Genomic DNA, 19,800 nt, shown 5'->3' with positions numbered 1-19,800 from the left:
GAGGCTGCGTATCGTTGCACTTGTGTCGAGTTGAATATGGCGATGCGATGCACAGTTTCTTGGAGTTGAAGAATTAGAGGAATTATTGTTGTAGATTGTGGACTTGGGCTTGAAGATGCCTTGTACGGTGCTTTGCCTTGAGTAATAGGTGAGCCATCTTCTTGCCTTAGGTCTTGAAGTTCCCCTCGAAGCTTGTGATAATAGAACCGAGGTACAAAGGACTCCTTCATGATTCGGCACAACTCATCCCATGAACGCACACCCCCCATTCTAGCTATTCTCCTTTTCCTCAACACATAATTCCACCAAGTATTAGAATTACCCCCCAATGCAATCTTTACCTTGTCACCCTCGAAATAGTTGTGGAGGGAGAAGATTTTCTCCACTTGAGATTCCCACTCCAAGTAGGTCTCGGGGTCAAACTTGCCATGGAATTCGGGTAGGTTGTGTTTCAAGGTCTTGGTCGGATCATCAAACCTCGGTCGGGGCTCCTCCTCATAGTACCTATCCCTCCTAAATCTATCCCCATAAGGCTCCATCCCTCCATATTGGTTTCCTACCCCAAAACGACCATACCCCCCATTTCCTCCTCCAAACCGCCTATTGACTCCATTACCCCCCCCCCCAAACCTTCCATTCTCCAAATTGTTAGTCCTATCCCGTACATTCCCTCCTTGCCACCCCTCATACTCCTCCTCTTCAACATTTTCCTCCGGAACCTCATTAGGCATGACGTTGCCCATAGGAGTGGGAGGCCTCGTCCCCCGCTCTCCCTTCCAAGTGTTGAACTCTTCAAATAGAGTGTTTTGGGCGGCAAGCATGTGAGCTTCGGATTCTTTTGACCGAGCAATGGATTCTCTTGCCCGAACCTCCATTTGGGTCATCACCTCTTGCTTGAATTCCTTCATCATTTGAGCCATCATGCTCACAAGATCACGAACGAGTTTGGAACTACTTGAGCCCGCTTCTTCCCTTCCTCCTCCTCGTGGATGTCCCCCATCTTGTTAGCCCGGGTACGAGGAGGCATAGAGCAAGTACCTACAAATCAAACAAACACTAGGAACTAGTCCTAGGGGTTAGTAATAAAAGAAAAGAGAATTTAAGAAGATGAATTCAACCTTGATGTCCCAAACTCCCCTCAATTCACTCCCCAATAACTCTCGACAACGACTGAGAATATTGTGAGAAGGTGGATTCACTCACACTCACAACTCCAATTCCAAGATTTAGGTTTTTGAGGTGGATCAATCAAGGTATACTCCTTGGCAAACAAAAATCAAGAAGACAAATCCATAAACACATAGTAGCAACAAGCAAATAGGTTCAAGATGTTGTAAGTAGGTTCAAGGCATTAAGCAAGACACACACAAATCAAAGAAAAGAAAACAAGACATGGGATGAAAGAAATTTGGCTGATCTTTATGAATTTTTTTGGTATTGATCCCCACGCCCAATTTGGATGGATTTTGGTGGGTAGATTCATAAACAAGTCAAGATCAAGGGAAAAATAGCCATATATAGTCAGATTTGATAATTGGATATGTTTTATATGGTTTTCCCCAACTATGCCAAAACAGGGCAATGATGTTAATCCCCACAGTTAACTGGGCAAACGAAGGAATTTTTCGATGAAATTTTGCAGGTAGCTAGGAAACATAACATAGATCATACTAACAAAATTTCAGCTTAATCTAAGCACAATTGATCAATCCGATAATCCTAACAAAGCAGGGCAAAACAAAGAACAAAAGGAAAAATAAGCCAACCCAAAGCAACAATAGATCAAACACCTAGTGGGTACTAGGCTTTAGATACCAAATGATGTGGATCCAAGTATTACAAGATCCATTTCCCAAGGAAAACCCAAATTGTAGGTGATTGATCTAATATTTTTGTGAAGTAGATTTTCTATTAATCATTAAAAGGCAATCCAACAAGAAATAAGGCAACTAAGATAAACAAAAAAGGAAATAACATTGGATAATGTGGAAATTGGGATACATAGTCATTGATGAAGCAAACTTAAGCACTTACAACATAGCTAACAATGCATCCATGGCTAGATCTTCAAGGGAAACCACAAACCTTGAAGCATACCTATACTTGATCCATACTTCACTGGGAATTGATGAAACAAGCAACCTAAATCTAGGAATTAGATAGGAAACCCTCTTCAAGAGGAACAATTCTCTCAAGCATATAATTTTAGCAAAAATCTAAGGAAAAGAAATGACATCAAGAGGTATTTATACTAGGGGCCCAAAATTAGAAAGTTGGCCCACAAAATCTAAGTATCGGATATTTCGCCCGACCGGGCATTTTTCCACACGCGAAACGCCCGACCCGGGCGTTTTCCCTGTCCCCGGGTGATTCCCGGCCCGGGTGCGCGAAATTCCCGGCCTGGGCGTTTTCTCTGGAAACCTTGGTCGGCCCTCGTTTTTCAGCACGATCCTCAACTTTGGTTCCTCCGTCATCCTAGGCTCCTCCCGCTTGGAATTTTGAATGAAAGTTGCAAGCCCATCCCGAAGCCGCCTCATCATGTCTCTCATCTTGGGTCCGCCACGTGAGTTCGTATCACGAAGAGCTAGCATAGTTCACCACATCAGATTCCCTGGTGGTGATCACAATGCGATTCCTGTTGTTGTTGTCCGGGAAGTAAATCCTTATCTGATCCCAGAATCTCGTACTCCATATATCATCTAACACAATCAAGTATTTTCTACTGAACAAGCTCTTATGCAACATATTTTTTAACTCGTTAGTAAGTTGATCACATTCGTTTCCAGTTATGCAACGAAGAAGGCTTTTGAGAATTTGCGGCATATTGTAATCTTGTGAGACAATGGTCCAAGCACAATAATCAAAATGATAAGCAATCATTGAATCTTCATAAAGCTTTCGAGCGAGAGTTGTTTTACCTACTCCACCCATACCAACGATGGGGACGATCTCCAGCTTTGTCTGCATCCCGATCAGCCTATCCTTGAGCTGCATCAGATCTTCATCGATTCCCACCACAACACTCGATGATGAACTGCTAGACGGCATCTTATTATTCACACCCCTTCAGTTGTTCCACAGAAGAATCAAGTTCTCGAAGCATCTTGTCATCCTCCATCTCCACGAGCTTCTCCGCTTGCTCCATAACATAATCAAGATCTTGTATTACTTGCTGCAGATCTGGTGTGACAAAAGTGAATATGGCGGAATCATATCCAGATTTCATTTGATGAACCATGCGGGATTCAATGATGTCTTCAGCTTGATGTGCTACTTCTCTGATTTGGGTCTCTCTAGTTTGGTGAGTGAAGATTTATCAAGAAGCTGCTGAAGAGAAGTAGCTTTATCAAGGATGGATTGGTATTGTGGGTTGTTTTCATGAACAATCCATCGTGATTGGTGAGGATCAAGGATTCCTTGAAGAATGGTGATGAGTGGTGATAAGTCGTATTCTAAGCCTTGGTTACTGGTCAGTATGTCGTGAAATGCATGTATTATCTGCAAAACAATTGCTTAAGTGTGCAGGATTAAGGGATCCTACGCAGACGAAAAGAGCGCTAGAAGGGTGCAATACTGACCAGGATGCATGCCAGAAAAAAGGCTCGAGATGGAGAAGAAGGATAGCTGGGATGATCATAAACAAGGGTAGAAAAGTCCAATTGTGAAGGAAGTCTACCCTAAAAGCAAGGGCAAGCCTCCCTATAAAAGAAGCCACTTGGAGAGAGAGAAGAGAGTTCCAAGTTCGAAAAAAGTCCAACCACTACACTTAGTAGAATTTTCTCTAGAGATCAGTCTTTCAGCATTGTCCAGTTTCTCGTTCCTCGCCACAACTATGGTCACTTGATATCCAGAAGTCTACTGGAGAAGTCATCATACCACCGTTCCAGCCAGTTCGTTGTAGTAGTATAGCAGTTTCACCGCCCAGAGTGGCAAAAACAATCGTTACTCGCTTTCTAGTTTATTCTTTACTTGCTTTCTTCGTTGGATCTGTTGCAAACATTTATTTTTGTTGCCTTTTGAAGTACTTGGTGAAGATCCAAACGTTTAAGTTATGAAGTTTCTATTTCGTATGTCTCTTTGGTTTGAATTTGCTTCGTTCTGCCTAGGAAAGTCAGATCTAGTTATCGCCTTTAATTTCTAAGTGTTTGCATGTGTTTTCATTTGAGTAGGCTAGATCTGAAGTTGTTGATCGAAAGTTGTAGTTATGTTTCAGCTTACGTTTTCGTGCATGAGTTTCCTGTTCCGCGTAGATATTACCACCTTGCATGTCAGTCAGTAGAAGTAATCTGCAGTTTCAACTGTTCATCTTAAGTTGAGCATTTTAATTAATGGATCTTGAGTTTGAATTTAAATCTGAGTTTAGTTATGGAGTTTATGTTCATATTGTTTTCTGTTAATACTTGTTGAAGAAAAAAACATCGCAATCTACTTTTGCTTGGACCACTTTTACTTTTGGGTTACTTTTTACTTTTGTTTTAACTTTTCAGTTGTACCATTCAGACCTGTCAGAAAGCCACCCATCCACCAGATATACCCTGTTGTCTAAGTTTCCTCATTTAGTAACTGTTTACTTTTCACATGTCTTTGAGATACCTTGTCCCCTATTTTCACGAACACAACCACATGTCTGTTATTTTCACGCCCACTAGTCAGTAGAGTACCATATTTATTTCCCGCCTAGGTAGAATCTCAACCCCAAAAGCGTGGTACCTAACCAAAACCACCCAGGAACATCACCACAGTTATCCGAACGTGTCCATCCTCGTGGGATTCGACCCTTACCTCAACTATACCAACCAGTAGAAGTGGGTTGAGGAAATTTATTTGATACCAGGTTCCGGTTGTCGTGCCAACCGACTCAGCTAGTTTGGGATTTTCATCCTGATCAGTTGGACGCACTCCCTTGCATTTAACACACCCGACACCGTAAAAACCATCGACTATCAAGTGGTTGAAGATTGTAAGCCATTTTTCAGATATCTTCTTGCTTGGAAAACAAAGGAAGCAAATCTTGTTGAAAAATGCAATCGCACAAAAACAAGATGTGATTGAATCTAAACAACTCAACAACGCATTGATGACCTTGAGGCTTGACTTGAGCAAACAATATTAAATTGTTATTTGCGTATTATGTTGTGTAGTTACCAGTAATATTATCAAGGTGGCTGCACTTAGCCTTGAATCTGTCCAAGATTTGCAATATTTTAGTAAGGGAATCAATAACGATCTGTAAAAGTAATATGCTAGTGCTCTGATATGTTCTTCATTGAGAAACGGTGACCATGAATTCGTTAAGAATATTCATAGAGAAACCATTTTCAGGCTACTTATCTTATCACGATAAGGTAAAGTAAACATTATGGTAATTTTACACTACTTGATATAAGAAACGTAACATACCAACAGCCGCAAGGAGCATCTGAATACGAACTTGGATCCATAGGGTCCAGGTCATCTTCGTCATTGTGTGCACACTTCTTATAGCTTTTCCAGGGCAGGGGTTTCGTATCAGACCTGTATCAGTCCCTCAAAATCATAGCATTTTGACAGCAGATAATATCACGTCAAATTCATAACCGCTCTAACATGCAATTGGATCTACGTCCAAAAATATCACATCAAATTCATACAACAAAATAGAAGGGGAAATATCACCTTTGCTGGGGTGGGGTGGCTTCTTCTCCCAGTTCACTTGATTTCCAGCACTATTTGGTTGGTTATGACTCTCAGATGTTGATATGTATTGGCCTTGTGGAAGATTGTGTAGTCTGCAAGCAACAATATTAAACACCCAATATGAAATTTAGTATCACCATAATCAACATTCAACCATTAACATTCAACCGTAAAATAATTTAGAAATTAAAGTACCGAGTGCAGTGATTGCAATAACCCCAAGAATGCACCAGACCCACTCCCCAACCACCACATCCCAAGCACCTAGGAAAAGGGGATGCCTTATCTTCCAAATTTCCGCCCATTGCATTATGGGATACCATCGTCTCATAACGCTGTGGAATCACCTGCTGCTGTGCTCCTGGATGCTCCCACTGTGACACATTGGTCTTCCTGTTATAATAATACTTTTGACCTGAGAATGCAAATAATTGACAACACATTGATCTTTTGGTGATACTTACTGACTTAAGTGAAACAGAGGTATCACTGACTTGCAACTTCCTAAGCAGCAGAGAATACCAGATAACAATATCCAATTTCAAGGACATATAAGAAGAAATCAAATTTCTTGATAATAACATACCCGTTGTTTCGTCAAACGCCTCTATACAATCAACGAGAAGAGGTGAGGTTGCAAAGACAGCAGCAGGAGCCTCTTCAATTGGTTTTTCCCACTGGCTTTTCCCTGAACTCGCATGGTGATAAAACACAACACCATTTTAAGGGTACCTTAACTTCAATCTATCAACGAATGCAAGAAATATTGATGAGTGATGAATGATAGGATGAGAGGTACAAGCTTAGTTATGTTAAACAGAGGCTGAGTGTGATTCAGAAGCTGGAAGTCGTACGGGTGTCTTCCAAGTGGTGAAACAGAAAGTTGATCCTATATTTTCTCTCATGAAAAACAATGCTCCATAAAAGAATCACCATTGCTTTTGCGAATGCCTAAATGGACCTACTTTTATTAGGAGACAGCTAGACACATAATTTCAGCTGTTCCAACGTTGAATCCACAAAGATACATTGATCATGTAGGCAGTAATTCAGACAAAAACTATCCCATGGATAAAGAATCATACTCACCCATCCAGGGGGCAAATTTCGAATGAGTTGATTGAGCTTCCAATCTCTAGAGTTCGAAATACCAATCCAATATGAAGATACAATGAAGGAGACACCAGTCCGTGGGCAAGTAAACTCAGATGAGACTCAGACTAACTCGACAAACTCACAACAAACATCAATAACATATAGTGATCGTCGTTTAGATGCAAAACTTAATCGAAACAAGCCAGGAGAGATCAATCTTTATAAGAGACAAACTGATGGCGTTCACCTTCAAGTATGCCGAGTAGAGAGAGAGCATCAAGGAAGAAACCAACAAGCTCTGAAAGGTGAGTAGAACATAAGCAGGAGAAGCTGACAATGTTTAATTATACAGTAGTAATTGACACCTACTTCCCATCAATTAATGCCTACAAAATTTGCTTGATCACCGCTAGGGGTGAGCATTTGGTATTTGGTTCGGTTTTTTGACTCAAACTTAACTAAAATCGACAAATCAATTTACTTAAAAATTGAAACCAAGTGGACTGAAAAAGAAAAAATCAAAGTATGAAAATCAGACTAATAACTTGTTTCTATATTCGGTTGCAAAACTACAATCCCAACCCTTTAATTTTACCGGATTATTCAGGCTCTTGATACAAGCCAAAAAATCAACAACAATATTTGGGCTTAATTGACTCACCTTTATTTTAATTATCTAATGTCAAACTAATAATATGAAATAATTTGGAATATAAACAAAAAAAATTGATTTCTCACAATCCTACTCGGGCTGATAGCGAATGTTTTCGGGCTGAATAAATGGATAACCAGGCCCTAAAAATCAAATTGGGTCTGTATTAGATGTATTATTGTTAGGGCCGAGAACCATTTCAGGCTTTTCAAATCTTTTTCCATCGTGAAAAAATTAAGAAAAATGCAACAGCTACAATACAATAGCTCTTTTTAAATATTGGATTATTAACCAAAACTAAACCAAATTTTATGATCATTTAATCTCTCTCAATTGCACCAATAATTATGGCGTAATATTTTCCTATTGCTATAAAAGGTTAGATAGAAAACAAGAGACCATTCGGAAGAATATAAAATCCTCCAAATAAGAGTGTGTTTTGAAGGAAAAAAATCTCAAAAAACATGTGTATTTTTTTATTTGCCAATAGAGTTTGTGCCATGTACTACATTATTGTTAATATAGTAAATATTCCATAAATTAATAAAATCGATAAAACTAATAATTAATTTCTCGCTCCTAATTATAACTCTACAAACTGAAAAATCCTTATTTAAAACTTCAGCATTCATTTTTATGGAATTAATCTCGGATTTGAAAAGTGTACGCATGAAAATCACAGTGCTGCAAAGTAGTACAACTTAGCATTCAAAATCTCCAAGTTAAAGAAATGGTTAATCACCTTTTGGAAGTGCGATCACAGCTCAGTCATATTTTACGATGCGTCGTTTGAGATGGTTGTTTCCATTTTCAGAGTGCTCCTCCACAATCCTTTCTGCTGAGGCGATGCGTCGTTTGAGATGGTTGTTTCCATTTTCAGATTGCTCCTCCACAATCCTTTCTGCTGAGGCCACTACAGATTCCCTGCAATATTGTACCTCGATTAATTGGAGTGTTGGGATTTCTCCAATGTTGCTTGGGATTTCCTTTAGATCACCGCAGTACAATAAACGGAGGTGGCGGAGTCTAGGGAAATGTTCAATCTTCAAATGTAAGAATAAGATCAAACTGTTAGTAAGTGTACACAACTGCTCTCATCTGGATGAGAGCAGTTTGATCTTATTCTTATTAGTATTTTTTAGTCTGTTTAGTCTAAATAGTCTCATCGGCTATCCAACGCACAATCTTCAAATGTTCAAGATATAGAACCTGCAGGGAGGGGAACTCATCTCCATCTGCCAACTCCCACTCTTCATCACATGTCTCCTCCTCGCTTTTAAATCGGCAGTTAATCATCCTGAGCACTTCCATCTTATGTAGTACACACGAGTCCTCCACGCTCCCAAAATCATTTCACATCTAACCATAACTACTTTTCTAATATTACAAGGAAATATAACTCTGCAACGACGACCGGACCCGTCTGGAGAGGATATACTTCTGATAAATCTGCATCTTAAACTTTCGAGCTTGTGAAGTTGGCTAAGATCTATTGCCGTTGATGGAGTTTTGAGGTATTCCATAACTGACAACTCTTTAATATTTGGAATTCTTTTGAGGAAACCATCCCAAGTTGTTGCCTCCACTTCAGAAAAATCAAATGAAATCTTTTGCAGCTTCTTCATGACACTATAGTTCCATTCCGCATCTTTTAACAACTCAATTCCTCACACCTCGACATTTCTTAACTCAGAGAGCTTCCATAGCTCAACTGGCTCATCAAACTTGGAATTAGGAGCAATCAAGGTTTGCAAATTCCACAATCTTGATATTCCTCACGGTATTCTTGAAAGGAACCAGACACGTAAAAAGCGTAGGTTGACAAGTTCAAATATTTCAGTTGGGAAACTATCGCAATGCATATTCATTAAGTCCAACACCCTTAGCAATCTTGCCGCCGAAAATGCACCAGATGGAAACTCTGCCTTCCAAAAACCAAAGAATATAACTGATCGAGTTAGTGACATTGACTCTGTTGAATCATTAACATCTTCCAATTCGTCTGAGTTGTGTAAACTTAGGCGGCGTGGATTAGAGGTTGTGAACTTGTTGGGACCGTTTAGAAACATGTCTTGAGCAGATTTCCTGATGCATATATCCCTCAACATATCATGCATGCTGTAACTCTTTGGTTTTGAGTTCATCTTGTATTCACTTACCAAAAATAGATTTCTCTCGACTAGAGACCTTAGCCAGTCCTTTGCATCTTCCTCCAAACTTCTTCCCCTATTTGATTTTACAAATCCTTCTGCCACCCACAAACGTACAAGTTTGGAGCCTTTAATCATGTAGTCTTCAGGGAAAGCTCCCATGTATAAGAAGCATGGTTTCAAGTGATTTGACAAGTGGTTATAACTTAAAGGCAATATACTATAGCATCGCTCATCTGATTCGGAAATTGCTACTATTACATTATTCCCCCAAGCATCTTCTGACCTTTTGATCGTAGATAGCAGCCCTCCAATCACACTTATAGCTAGAGGAAGCCCACCGCAGTCCATGGAGATATTTCGACCAATCTCTTGTAAAACAAGAGGGCACCCCTCTTCTCCAAACACAAGTTGGTGAAGCAGATTCCAACTTTCAGACTCGCTAAGCAACCGCACCTGATGTTGCAGACTCGAAGAGTTAGCATAGTTCGCCACATCAGATTCCCTAGTGGTGATCACAATGCGACTAGCGTTGTTGGTATTTGGGAAGTACATCCTCATCTCATCCCAGAATTTGGTGCTCCATATATTATCTAACACAATCAAGTATTTTCTACCGAATAAGCTCTTATATAACATATCTTTTAACTTGTCAGAAGGTTGATCACATTCGTTTCCAGTTATGCAACGAAGAAGGCTTGAGAGAATTTGCCGCATATTGTAATCTTGTGAGACAGTTGTCCAAGCACGATATGCAAAGTGATCAACAATTAAAGGATCTTCATAAAGCTTTCGAGCGAGAGTGGTTTTACCTACTCCACCCATACCAACGATGGGGACGATCTCCAGCTTCTTCTCCAAACGGGTCAGCCGATCCTTGAGCTGCATCAGATCTCCATCAATTCCCACCACGAGCATCTTCTTATCCTCCACGAACTTCAGTTGTTCCACAGAAGAATCAGGTTCTCGAAGCATCTTCTCATCCTCCATCTCCACGAGCTTCTCCGCTTGCTTTATAAGAGAATCAAGATCTTGTATTACTTGATGCAGATCTGGTTGGGATAAAGTGAATATGACGCAATTAGATCCGGTGAGCATTTGATCAACCATGTAGGACTCAATGATGTCTTCAGCTCGATGTGCTACTGCTCTGATTTGGCTGTCTATTTTAGTGATTGAAGATTTATCATCTCTTCTCTCTAAGCTCTCAAGCATTCTAGTTCGCATATAGGAGCATTGCATTGCTCGGTTCTCGCCTCCCAAAACTCCATCGAGCTGAAGACATCACTAAGACATTAAGACAACTCATAATGTATATTGGAGGCCACCTCAAAGGTCTAGGCATTAAGACAACTCATAATGTATTTGAAGGTTACACCAAATGAAAGGCCAAAGGCCTAGCCTTTTCCAATTTCCCACATGTTCCATGTTTTCCTACATTATCAAGGAGTTGCTGAAGAGAAGTAGCTTTATCAAGGAGGGATTGGAGTTGTGGATTGTTTTCCTCAACAATCCACCGTGTTTGGTCAGGATCAAGGATTCCTTCAAAAATTGTGATGAGTGGTTGAAGATTGTAAGACATTTTTTTTTCAGATGTCAAAAAACAAAGAAAGTAAAGCTCATCGTCGCAAATCGCAAATGCAGATAGATAAGTTGATCTTCAAATGACATTAGTGACAGCCAGCTCATTATGGACCCTGGGCAAATAATTCTGTCTCCTGTCATTTTTATGAATGCTATTGACTTCAACTTGACTTATACTGCATTCATAATATGCAAGGAATTCTGTTTTCATCCAAATAATCAAAGATACATTAATCTTACGCACCCTAAAATTCACAATAATCAAACTCATATAAATAGATTTGGAATAATTTGATTGTGTTCAATATACATGGCAAACCACTGTATATCATCTGCATCGGAGGGCCCTGGAATTCGAAGTTTGGAGATGAGAGGAAGGCACATGCCGAGCACAGAAGAGCAGAGTATAGTTCTGCTCTTTTGAATTGTCCCTGATCCGAATTCGTATAAGGAAAATTCATAATTAATGGTAACAACGTACCGTGGCAGTGGTATCTGCTGCTCTTGGCTGTACTCCTTTGAGGCCTACAACCCTGTCGAAATGGCTACCCATTTTTATCAGATCTCTTCTTGCTAGAAAAACAGAGGAAGGAAAGCTTGTTGCAAAATGCAATCGCACAAAAACAAGATGATTGATTACCTTGAGGTTTGAGCAAATAATATAAATCTTATTCTGTATTTGATAGTAACATAGTAGTATTGTGTAGTTGGATATAATTTTATTAAGATGGTTGTACTAAGCTTTGAATCTATCGTAGATTTGCATTATTTTAGTAGGGGAATCAATTATGATATGTATAAGAAACATGCTACTGATCTGATGTTCTTCATATTGCTCATATCTCAAAAATATAGATTTTTAATTGTAATATCAACGGCTCTTTCACCACCCTTTTTTTTGTAGTGTGTGATATGCTTATGATGATCACATTTTTCTTTTCGGATTATGCAACTAAGAAGGCTTAAGAAATCAGATTGCTTGATTATGACCTATACATTGATGTATAATTTCAGGTGTACCAACTTTTAATCCACAAAAACTACCCCATGGATAAAGAATCATACTCACCCATCCAGGGGGCTTATTATGGATTGAGTTGATGCTAGTATATAGTATCATATTACTAATACTAACTTTGAAATAATATTTTTAGCACTAACATTGTCTAGTTGCTTGATAGGCTAGTTTTCGTCACTCGGAATTGATCACTATTTGCACTATATGTTGAATATTTGCATGAAAAAGATGTTTTTTCACAGGGAATCGATCATTAAGTTCGGAAGTTGCTTAATGAAGGCACGAAGAGGAAAACATCCAAGAAATAGGGAAAAATGACAAGGAATGGAAAAAAGTGAAGGAAGAAGGCAAAGAAGACCCAAACTGCCAAAGCTGTTGGACTGGCCAGTTTGAACCTGACGGGAAAATGACTAAAGCCACTGCCACACACTTATCCAGGATGTATCCCACTTGCTACACACTCCCATATTTGCCCTTGGAGAGTAAAAAAAGAAGGGGAATATCTTTTATTGGATATATGTATTAAAAAGACTTGAACTAACCACTAGTCACTCTATCACTTTCTTTAGTTTAGTTTTAGTTTATTTCTCTCTCTAGAAAACTTTTCTCTCTTCCTTAAGAAGAGAGATTTCAAATTCAAGGTTGCCAAGATCATTGTTCATCATGGGTTGAAGTAGTAGTAATTTAGTAGTAGTGTTTATTTTCTCTAGTTGCTTGTTCTTAACTTGTGGAGTTCTTTTGTACATTTGTTAGCCTTAGTTGTTGTTGTTGTTGGAATTGTTTTTAAAGCTTATTTCAAGTAGTAATTTCTCTAAGTGTTTGTGTATTCAGTGTGTTTTAAAGTTTAGTTCTTGTTTATTTTCGGTTTTTAGCTTGTGGACTAGTTCTAGTATTTGCTATGTTCTTGTTTAGTTAAAACTTCTTTCAAGCTTTTAAAATCAGTTTCTCAAGCATTTTCTTAGTTAGTTTATGGTTAAAAAACGTGGAGAAGGAGTTAGAAAAGTCTCAAAAAAACCAGCCATGTGTTGTGTGTTTTCGGCACCTCGTCGGGTGTGATTTTTGTATGATTTTGCATAAGTTTGATGAGCTCGGTTCTTGAGTGTTCTTTCAGCATGTTTATGTGCTATGAAGTTTTCTTTATCTTCTTCAATAAGTCTTTAAGTTTCAGTTTTTAATTTGGAGTTTTCAATGCACGTTTAGGTAGTTTAATTGATGATTTGGTGTTTCTCTTGCTTGGTTAGTTGTGTAGCAGCCATTTAGTTTTTAATTTACTCTTATTTTCGTGCCTCTAGTGTAGAATTATGAACCATGATCAGCTTTTAGGAGTCAAGTGGAAGAACCATTAGTTGTAGGCTTTTATCCATTGGTTTTACATCATGGGTAATAGGGTTTAGGAGACAACAAGTACATGCTTTCTTTTCACTTTTGGCAGCCATTTAACTTTCTTAAACACTGCACTCAACCTCATTTAGTTAAGCTTTTAGGAGTCAATTAGTTTAGTTTGTTGGAATCAAATTAATTTAGTTTGTTGGAATCAAATTAATGATTCACATAAATCATCACATAAATCACACATGTCGAATACGATTGATAAACATAAAGCGGAAGCGTACATGGATTCGGATTCATGATGTTATTGATGATTCTGAAGTATGGAAATTAGTCTTCCAAGTGACAACACTCTCTCACAGATTCTCTGTAATCTGTAGAGTCTTGATATTACGTCTGATCAATAGGAATGAGAATCTATTGACCTATTTATAGAGTTGCACTTGGGGACCATAACCATGTATTTAGGAATAAGTCCCTAACTTTATTATAACTATAATTTCACCCATAACAAAATTAAAGTTATCCAAAGTAGTATCTGCACAATAGTCCTCATACTTTTATAGATAATCGTTTGACCCTATAAATTATATAACCTTAGTAGATCACGTAATCGTGTCAATCAATAAATAGCCATAAATATTATACAATCTTTAGACTATTATGTTGGACCATATTAAAATGTTCCAACATAATTTACTTTTAGACCGCCTTTTAAGGGTCACTATCCTAGTTTTCTACCTTTCTTTTAGGAGCCAACACTTAGTTTATCTTCCTTAGCCTTTTAACTTAGTTCCTTTTGCTTTCTAATCTTAGGAATGCTCATGCAAGTTGCTGCTTTGTTTTCATTTCCGAAATGTTCTTATTTTCGCCGAGTGTTAATTTCTCTGCCAAGTTGCCCAGTTTATCAGATTGCCAACTCTGCGTCCCAGTTTAATTGTTTTCTTCTTATTGTATTTTATTTGCATGTTTAGTTCTCAATCTTAGCTTTTAAGTGTTATTTTATACTCCCTCCGTTCCATAATAATAGAGGCATTTCATTTTGCACACTCGTTTTAAAAAAATAATTATAAATAATTAAAGTAGATAAAAAGTAAAGTAAGAGAGAAAATAATGTAGAGAAGAGTCTTATCTATAATATTATCTCTCTTAAATTACTTGTAGGCTTTTATCCATTTTCGTGCCTCTAGTGTAGTAATAGGAACCATGATCAGCTTTTAGGAGTCAAGTGGAAGAACCATTAGTTGTAGGCTTTTATCCGTTGATTTTACACCATGGGTAATAGGGTTTAGGAGACAACAAGTACATGCTTTCTTTTCACTTTTGGCAGCCACTTAACTTTCTTAAACACTATACACTTAACCTTATTTAGTTAAGCTTTTAGGAGTCAATTAGTTTTCTAGCTTTCTTTTAGGAGCCAACACTTAGTTTATCTTCCTTAGCCTTTTAACTTAGTTCCTTTTTCTTTCTAATCTTAGGAATGCTCATGCAAGTTGCTGCTTTGTTTTCATTTTCGAAATGTTCTTATTCTCGCCAAGTGTTAATTTCTCTGCCAAGTTGCCCAGTTTATTAGATTGCCAACTCTGCGTCCCAGTTTAATTGTTTTCTTCTTATTGTATTTTATTTGCATGTTTAGTTCTCAATCTTAGCTTTATAAGTGTTATTTTATATTTCGTAGTTCAGTTCCCACCCCCAATTTAGAGCGTGACGGCATCGCCAAAACCTTTCTTAAGTGTGAAAATACATAACGGATGCTACCGTTCCTCGTGGGTTCGACACCCTAACTTGCCATATGCTAACTAATAGTATTTTGGAAAGTGGGAACTTATAAATCTTGTTGAATAGGAAGGGACACGTGCAAACGACACACGTGCAAAATCCGTTCCTTTCAAATGGCGCCGTTGCCGGGGAACGGTGTTGTTGTCTTGTTATGTTTTTCTACACTAATTGTATATAGCTCTTTACTTGTTTTTTTTGGTTTGCTGTTTTTTTTCTTTCTTTTTATTTTTAGTTTATGAGCAGGTTCTCTTCTCCAAATTTTCTGTTCAATATTGAAATTGAGAAGATGGCGAAGAGGCTGCGGGAGGAAGCCCGTTTGAGAAAATAAGCGGGTATTGGGTTCTCTGGCGAGGGCAGTTCATCTAGTTGCCCAATTAAACAGAATGCCCAGTTTGAAGAGCCAAAAGGTTCGGAGTGAACCGACGAGGAAATCGATTCAAGAGGCAATGACGAGAGTGGTGCGCCATTAAAGGGGGCAGCATGGATCATTTCACAGACCCATACGATCTTGGATGGGATGATCACTCTAATTTTGTATGGACCGATCCAAACCAACAATATCAAGGTCCACCACCACAAGTATATCACCAAGCTTTCCAAGGGTCAGATGAAAATCATGTTTATTGGCTTCCAGATCAAAGTGGTTTCCCTCCGTATTTCCAGCCACAAGAATTCGACCAATATCAATCAAATCATCCACCAATGCCACCAAAGTGCTTAGAAAAAATGATGGAGAACCTAATCACATCCCAACAACTCATGCAAAGAAACTTGATGGACAATTACAATGTGGTGCATGAGATGCAAGACATACAACTTGAGCAAATGATTAGTGTTGATCATCTTGAACGCCAAATGACACAATTGGCGTCTTCCATTAGTGATATGCGTGGGAATGGTGGAGAAATTCCGGCTCAAGTGCAACCGCAAAGGAAGGAGACCCTTAATAAGATTACTTTTAGGTGCGGGAAAGAGTTGAAAGATTCATTCAACAACAACTCAAACAGCGGACCGGGGGAAACATTGGAACAGGGGCCCAGATTACCCAGTGCAACACACTGCCCAAGTAAGGGGATTGCTTGGTTTGAAGATGAAGAGGATTGCGATGAGGAGATTGAAGAAAATATTATCATTCAACCCGATGGGCCTACACCCATACCTTTGAGATCAGACGAGGCTATCATGAAGTAGTGCAACAAATTGGAGCATGCAAAGTCTGCCAGCAAGCTGCCTAATCCAAGCGAACTGCCCAGTCTGAGGGCAGAGGAAGAATTGGTGCCGTTGGATGTTCGGCCACCAAAATTGTTGTTGAAGCCGCCCGACAACCTCAAGTTTGGATACCACTCTCCCTGCTATCATCAACAGTGAGTTGGAAAATGTCCAAGGTGAGAAGTTGATCAAAGAGTTGAAAGGCCCCGACTTTCTTGAAGCCGAGTTTTTGCAAGATATGTATTCATTGCCCTCCATTGAAGAACATGTTGAGCTCGAAGGACTTAGTGAATGCATGTTCTTTGACACTCAAGGGCTTAGTGATGAGGAGATAGAGGCTGAAATAATGACTTGGTGCAAGAAGAGGAATCACACAAACCCATCTGAGATGTGTAAACTGCCCGATCCTAAAGAACTGCACAGTCAGAATGACCTGCCTAGTCCAAGAGTGGAGGAAGAGTTGCTACCATTGGAGATCCATCTACCTAAATTGGAGACAAATGCATTTCCTTCCAAGCTCAAATATTTTGAAAAAAATGAGTCCATTCGTATGATCATCAATAGTAGCCTATACAACAGTCAAGAAAACAAGCTAATCAAAGCTTTGAAGAGGCATAAGGAGGTGACTGGTTGGACTTCGGCCAACGACATGTTGTGTATAAGCCCCGATGTTTGCATGTTTTACATGAGTTCAGAGAAGGGTTCCAAACTCTACAGGGATCCTAAAAGAAAGTTGAATGCGTCTTCTTGGAAGGATTGGGAAGCAAGATTTAATGATGTCTTTTTGGAAGCACACATGTATCCTGCCCAGTTTGTTGAACAAGGCAGTCTGGATGCTGCGGTGGGTAAAGTAACCGAAGGAGCCGCCAAGCCAGCACATGAGCCTGGGATCGAAATACAAGGAGGCAATTGCACTAGCTCCGCTACCACCTGCCACATCAGCCCGTACCCCTCGCCTTGTGCGGGGGAGGTGATTTCTATCCAACTCTCTCTTTTATTTGTTGTATATATGTGTTGTGTGTGTGATGTATGTGTTTATTTTGAAGTTTTTGTAATTGTGGCCTTGTCGGCCTTGTTTTTTCTGTATTGTGGCCTTGTCGGCCTTGATGCATGCTTTGTGGCCTTGCCGGCCTTCGTGATTGTTATGTTTTGTTAGTAATCATTTTCTAAACATCTGGTCTACTTGCTCTCGAGCAAGCAATGCCCAAGTGTGAGGAGGTGGTCTACTTGGTTTTCTAAGTTTTATGTGATGTGTTTCCTTTTCCAATATTTTAACCAAACTTGCTTGAGGGCAAGTATGGTCTAAGTGTTAGGAGGGGGTTTGTTTTGTTGTTTGGTCGTGTTGTATTGTGCCATTTTTGTAAAGTTTTGTGTTTTATCTTTTTTCCAAGTCTTGATGCATGATTTGGTAATGATCCCCTATTGAATCGTAGCAAAAAAAAAAAAAAACGACTTGCTTTGTTTTGAAAAATCTTTTCAAGAACTTGTGGTTTTGATTGAATGAAGTTGAGTATGATGGAAATGTGAAGCACTACCACTTGCATAAAAGCCCATAAATGGTAAGGTTCAAAGCCTTAAAGTAGAACACTTTCTACATGTGTTTCAAGCGTGGAATGACATTGCATTGCATGATAGTTGATATCGCTTGGTCAGTATGGCATAGATAGAGGGCACTACCTTTTATTTTATCTTTACGCTTTTATCGTATCATTTCTGGTTTGATCGACCGACAAAGCTCCGACTACTACATTTTATCCCTAAATTTGACGCCGGATTGATCGTCGGGCAACAGCTCCCGCGACATTCAACGCGAATTATCCGAGTTAAGGAACTTCATCCTTAACAATTGGTGCTTTCATTTTCGAACTCATGGCTGAAGTCAATCTTCCTTCATGGTCGGAGATATGCAAGCATCTGAAGGCTTGCAATTGAATTCAACAGCAGCAACGTGGGAGAATATTCTCACTAGGTTGTCCAAAATCGAGTCCCGATTGCTTGAGCATGAGCGTAGGGCAGCATCCACGCTCCCTCCATTGCGCCCGGAACCTGACCCACCTCTACTGTACGCCGCCTCACAGCCGCAATTCCAGATCTCCTGCTACCAGCCGCCACCTACATACAACCAACCTGCTCCACTATATAACCAGTTTGCAATAGAGAACCACGACACCTTCCAATCGAGGTACGCCGCCAGTTGCCTTACAACCACCATCAGCCACTGACAACAACATACGAACAACCGCCATATGCGAGGTTTGATTCCGGAGTTACCAACACCGGCTGGCCACCGCCACCAACTGCCCATGAGCCTGAGATGCAGCCGCGACAGCACGGTTACTTGGGGTGGAAGCAGTTTCCCACCAAACAATCGTGGGGGTTGCGCCCACCCGATCCGGGCATGTCTTATGTTGCGTCACCACCGGAATACTCACCGCAACACTCTCCTCCCTCCTATTGGAATCCGACGAATCACCACCATCAGGCTTCCTATTGCTACGAACAACCTATGGATCCGCACCAGCACCATACCTACGGGCAGGAGTACCATCAACTCTTTCAATACCAGCAGCCGGTGCAACCAGCGGAAGCTTACTGGCAGTAGCACCATCACTACCATGAGCATTTGCTCGACCAGCAGCCGCCACCGCAGTGCTTTCCTTTGCATCCACCGAGCCCCCGCTCAGCGACAACGCCATCAGCTGCGATCTCTCCACCGTGCAACTCCGATATCAGGTAGGGCTCTGTCGAGTTATTCATCGATGATATTGATGAATCAGTACAATCTCGTCAAATTCATTATGATGATATTGTATTTGAGCCATTACTTAATCGAGATGAAAATGTGGAGGAAGATGTATTGTTGAACGGTGAGGAGGTTTTGCACGTAGCCAATGATATGCAATTAGATTCAGAATTCCCGGATGTGATTGCACAAGTGAATGAGGCTATTCATTCTAGTGTTGAGGGTTCCTTTACCCCGAGTAATGTTGAGGCATCCATGGAGTTAATTGTGAAGGAGGTAGATAGTGGATTTGCGAGAAATGGCTCTGATAAGATGTGGAAATATGCTGACACTATTGGCAACCAGAGCAAGGTAAGTGAGAATATTGCATCAGCCGATACGAACTTCGTCACGGACAAGACAAATAATTGTGAAGATGTTCCTAGCGATTTTGTCATCTCCAAGGGTGCTGATATTGCAAGAATGAATCATCAACCAATATTGCTTGATGGTGATTCACGGTTGATCCCGCCGTGCAATGATACGCCATGTTTGAGTGTTCTTGGACGTGTTGACAACCTATCCA

At 39.8% G+C, this 19,800-nt stretch overlaps 3 protein-coding genes across 4 annotated transcripts; all 3 read right to left on the bottom strand.

The window, feature by feature from the left end:
- Positions 1-2,574: 2,574 nt before the first annotated feature.
- Positions 2,575-3,048, bottom strand: LOC125220697 (putative late blight resistance protein homolog R1A-3). Its single transcript, XM_048122848.1, has one exon. The coding sequence runs from the start codon at positions 3,046-3,048 to the stop codon at positions 2,575-2,577; it is 474 nt and encodes a 157-aa protein (XP_047978805.1).
- A 2,182-nt stretch (positions 3,049-5,230) lies between these two features.
- Positions 5,231-9,577, bottom strand: LOC125220963. 2 transcript variants are annotated; one of them, XM_048123089.1, is made up of 8 exons: positions 8,633-9,577; positions 8,166-8,466; positions 6,766-7,069; positions 6,263-6,364; positions 6,141-6,180; positions 5,872-6,069; positions 5,656-5,768; positions 5,231-5,514 (listed from the first exon to the last, which is right to left on the bottom strand). In XM_048123089.1, exons 3-8 carry the CDS (start codon positions 6,767-6,769, stop codon positions 5,369-5,371), a joined length of 603 nt encoding a protein of 200 aa, XP_047979046.1. In that variant the 5' UTR covers positions 6,770-7,069; positions 8,166-8,466; positions 8,633-9,577; the 3' UTR covers positions 5,231-5,368. The 2 variants fall into 2 exon arrangements, with proteins under 2 accessions (XP_047979046.1, XP_047979047.1); XM_048123090.1 differs by lacking the exons at positions 6,141-6,180; positions 8,633-9,577 and having other exon boundaries at positions 5,872-6,091; positions 8,166-8,475.
- Positions 9,199-11,710, bottom strand: LOC125220696 (putative late blight resistance protein homolog R1B-16). Its single transcript, XM_048122847.1, has 2 exons — positions 11,639-11,710; positions 9,199-10,848 (listed from the first exon to the last, which is right to left on the bottom strand). Exons 1-2 carry the CDS (start codon positions 11,708-11,710, stop codon positions 9,199-9,201), a joined length of 1,722 nt encoding a protein of 573 aa, XP_047978804.1.
- Between the last annotated feature and the right edge of the window lie 8,090 nt (positions 11,711-19,800).

This window comes from Salvia hispanica, chromosome 4, assembly GCF_023119035.1.
Source record: "Salvia hispanica cultivar TCC Black 2014 chromosome 4, UniMelb_Shisp_WGS_1.0, whole genome shotgun sequence".
Taxonomy (NCBI): Eukaryota; Viridiplantae; Streptophyta; class Magnoliopsida; order Lamiales; family Lamiaceae; genus Salvia; species Salvia hispanica.
This window is presented reverse-complemented; position numbering and strand designations above follow the sequence as displayed.

Bases quoted from the DNA above. Each gene is read 5' to 3' on its own strand.
- LOC125220697 (XM_048122848.1), bottom strand. From the start codon at position 3,048: ATGCCGTCTAGCAGTTCATCATCGAGTGTTGTGGTGGGAATCGATGAA.
- LOC125220963 (XM_048123089.1), bottom strand. The intron at 6,181-6,262 runs GTATGTTATTAT...TCTGCTGCTTAG, and splicing joins GGCGTTTGACGAAACAACGG to GAAGTTGCAAGTCAGTGATA. The intron at 6,070-6,140 runs GTAAGTATCACC...TTATTATAACAG, and splicing joins CCTCTGTTTCACTTAAGTCA to GAAGACCAATGTGTCACAGT.
- LOC125220696 (XM_048122847.1), bottom strand. From the start codon at position 11,710: ATGGGTAGCCATTTCGACAGGGTTGTAGGCCTCAAAGGAGTACAGCCA. The intron at 10,849-11,638 runs GTACGTTGTTAC...TGATGTCTTCAG, and splicing joins CAGCAGATACCACTGCCACG to CTCGATGGAGTTTTGGGAGG.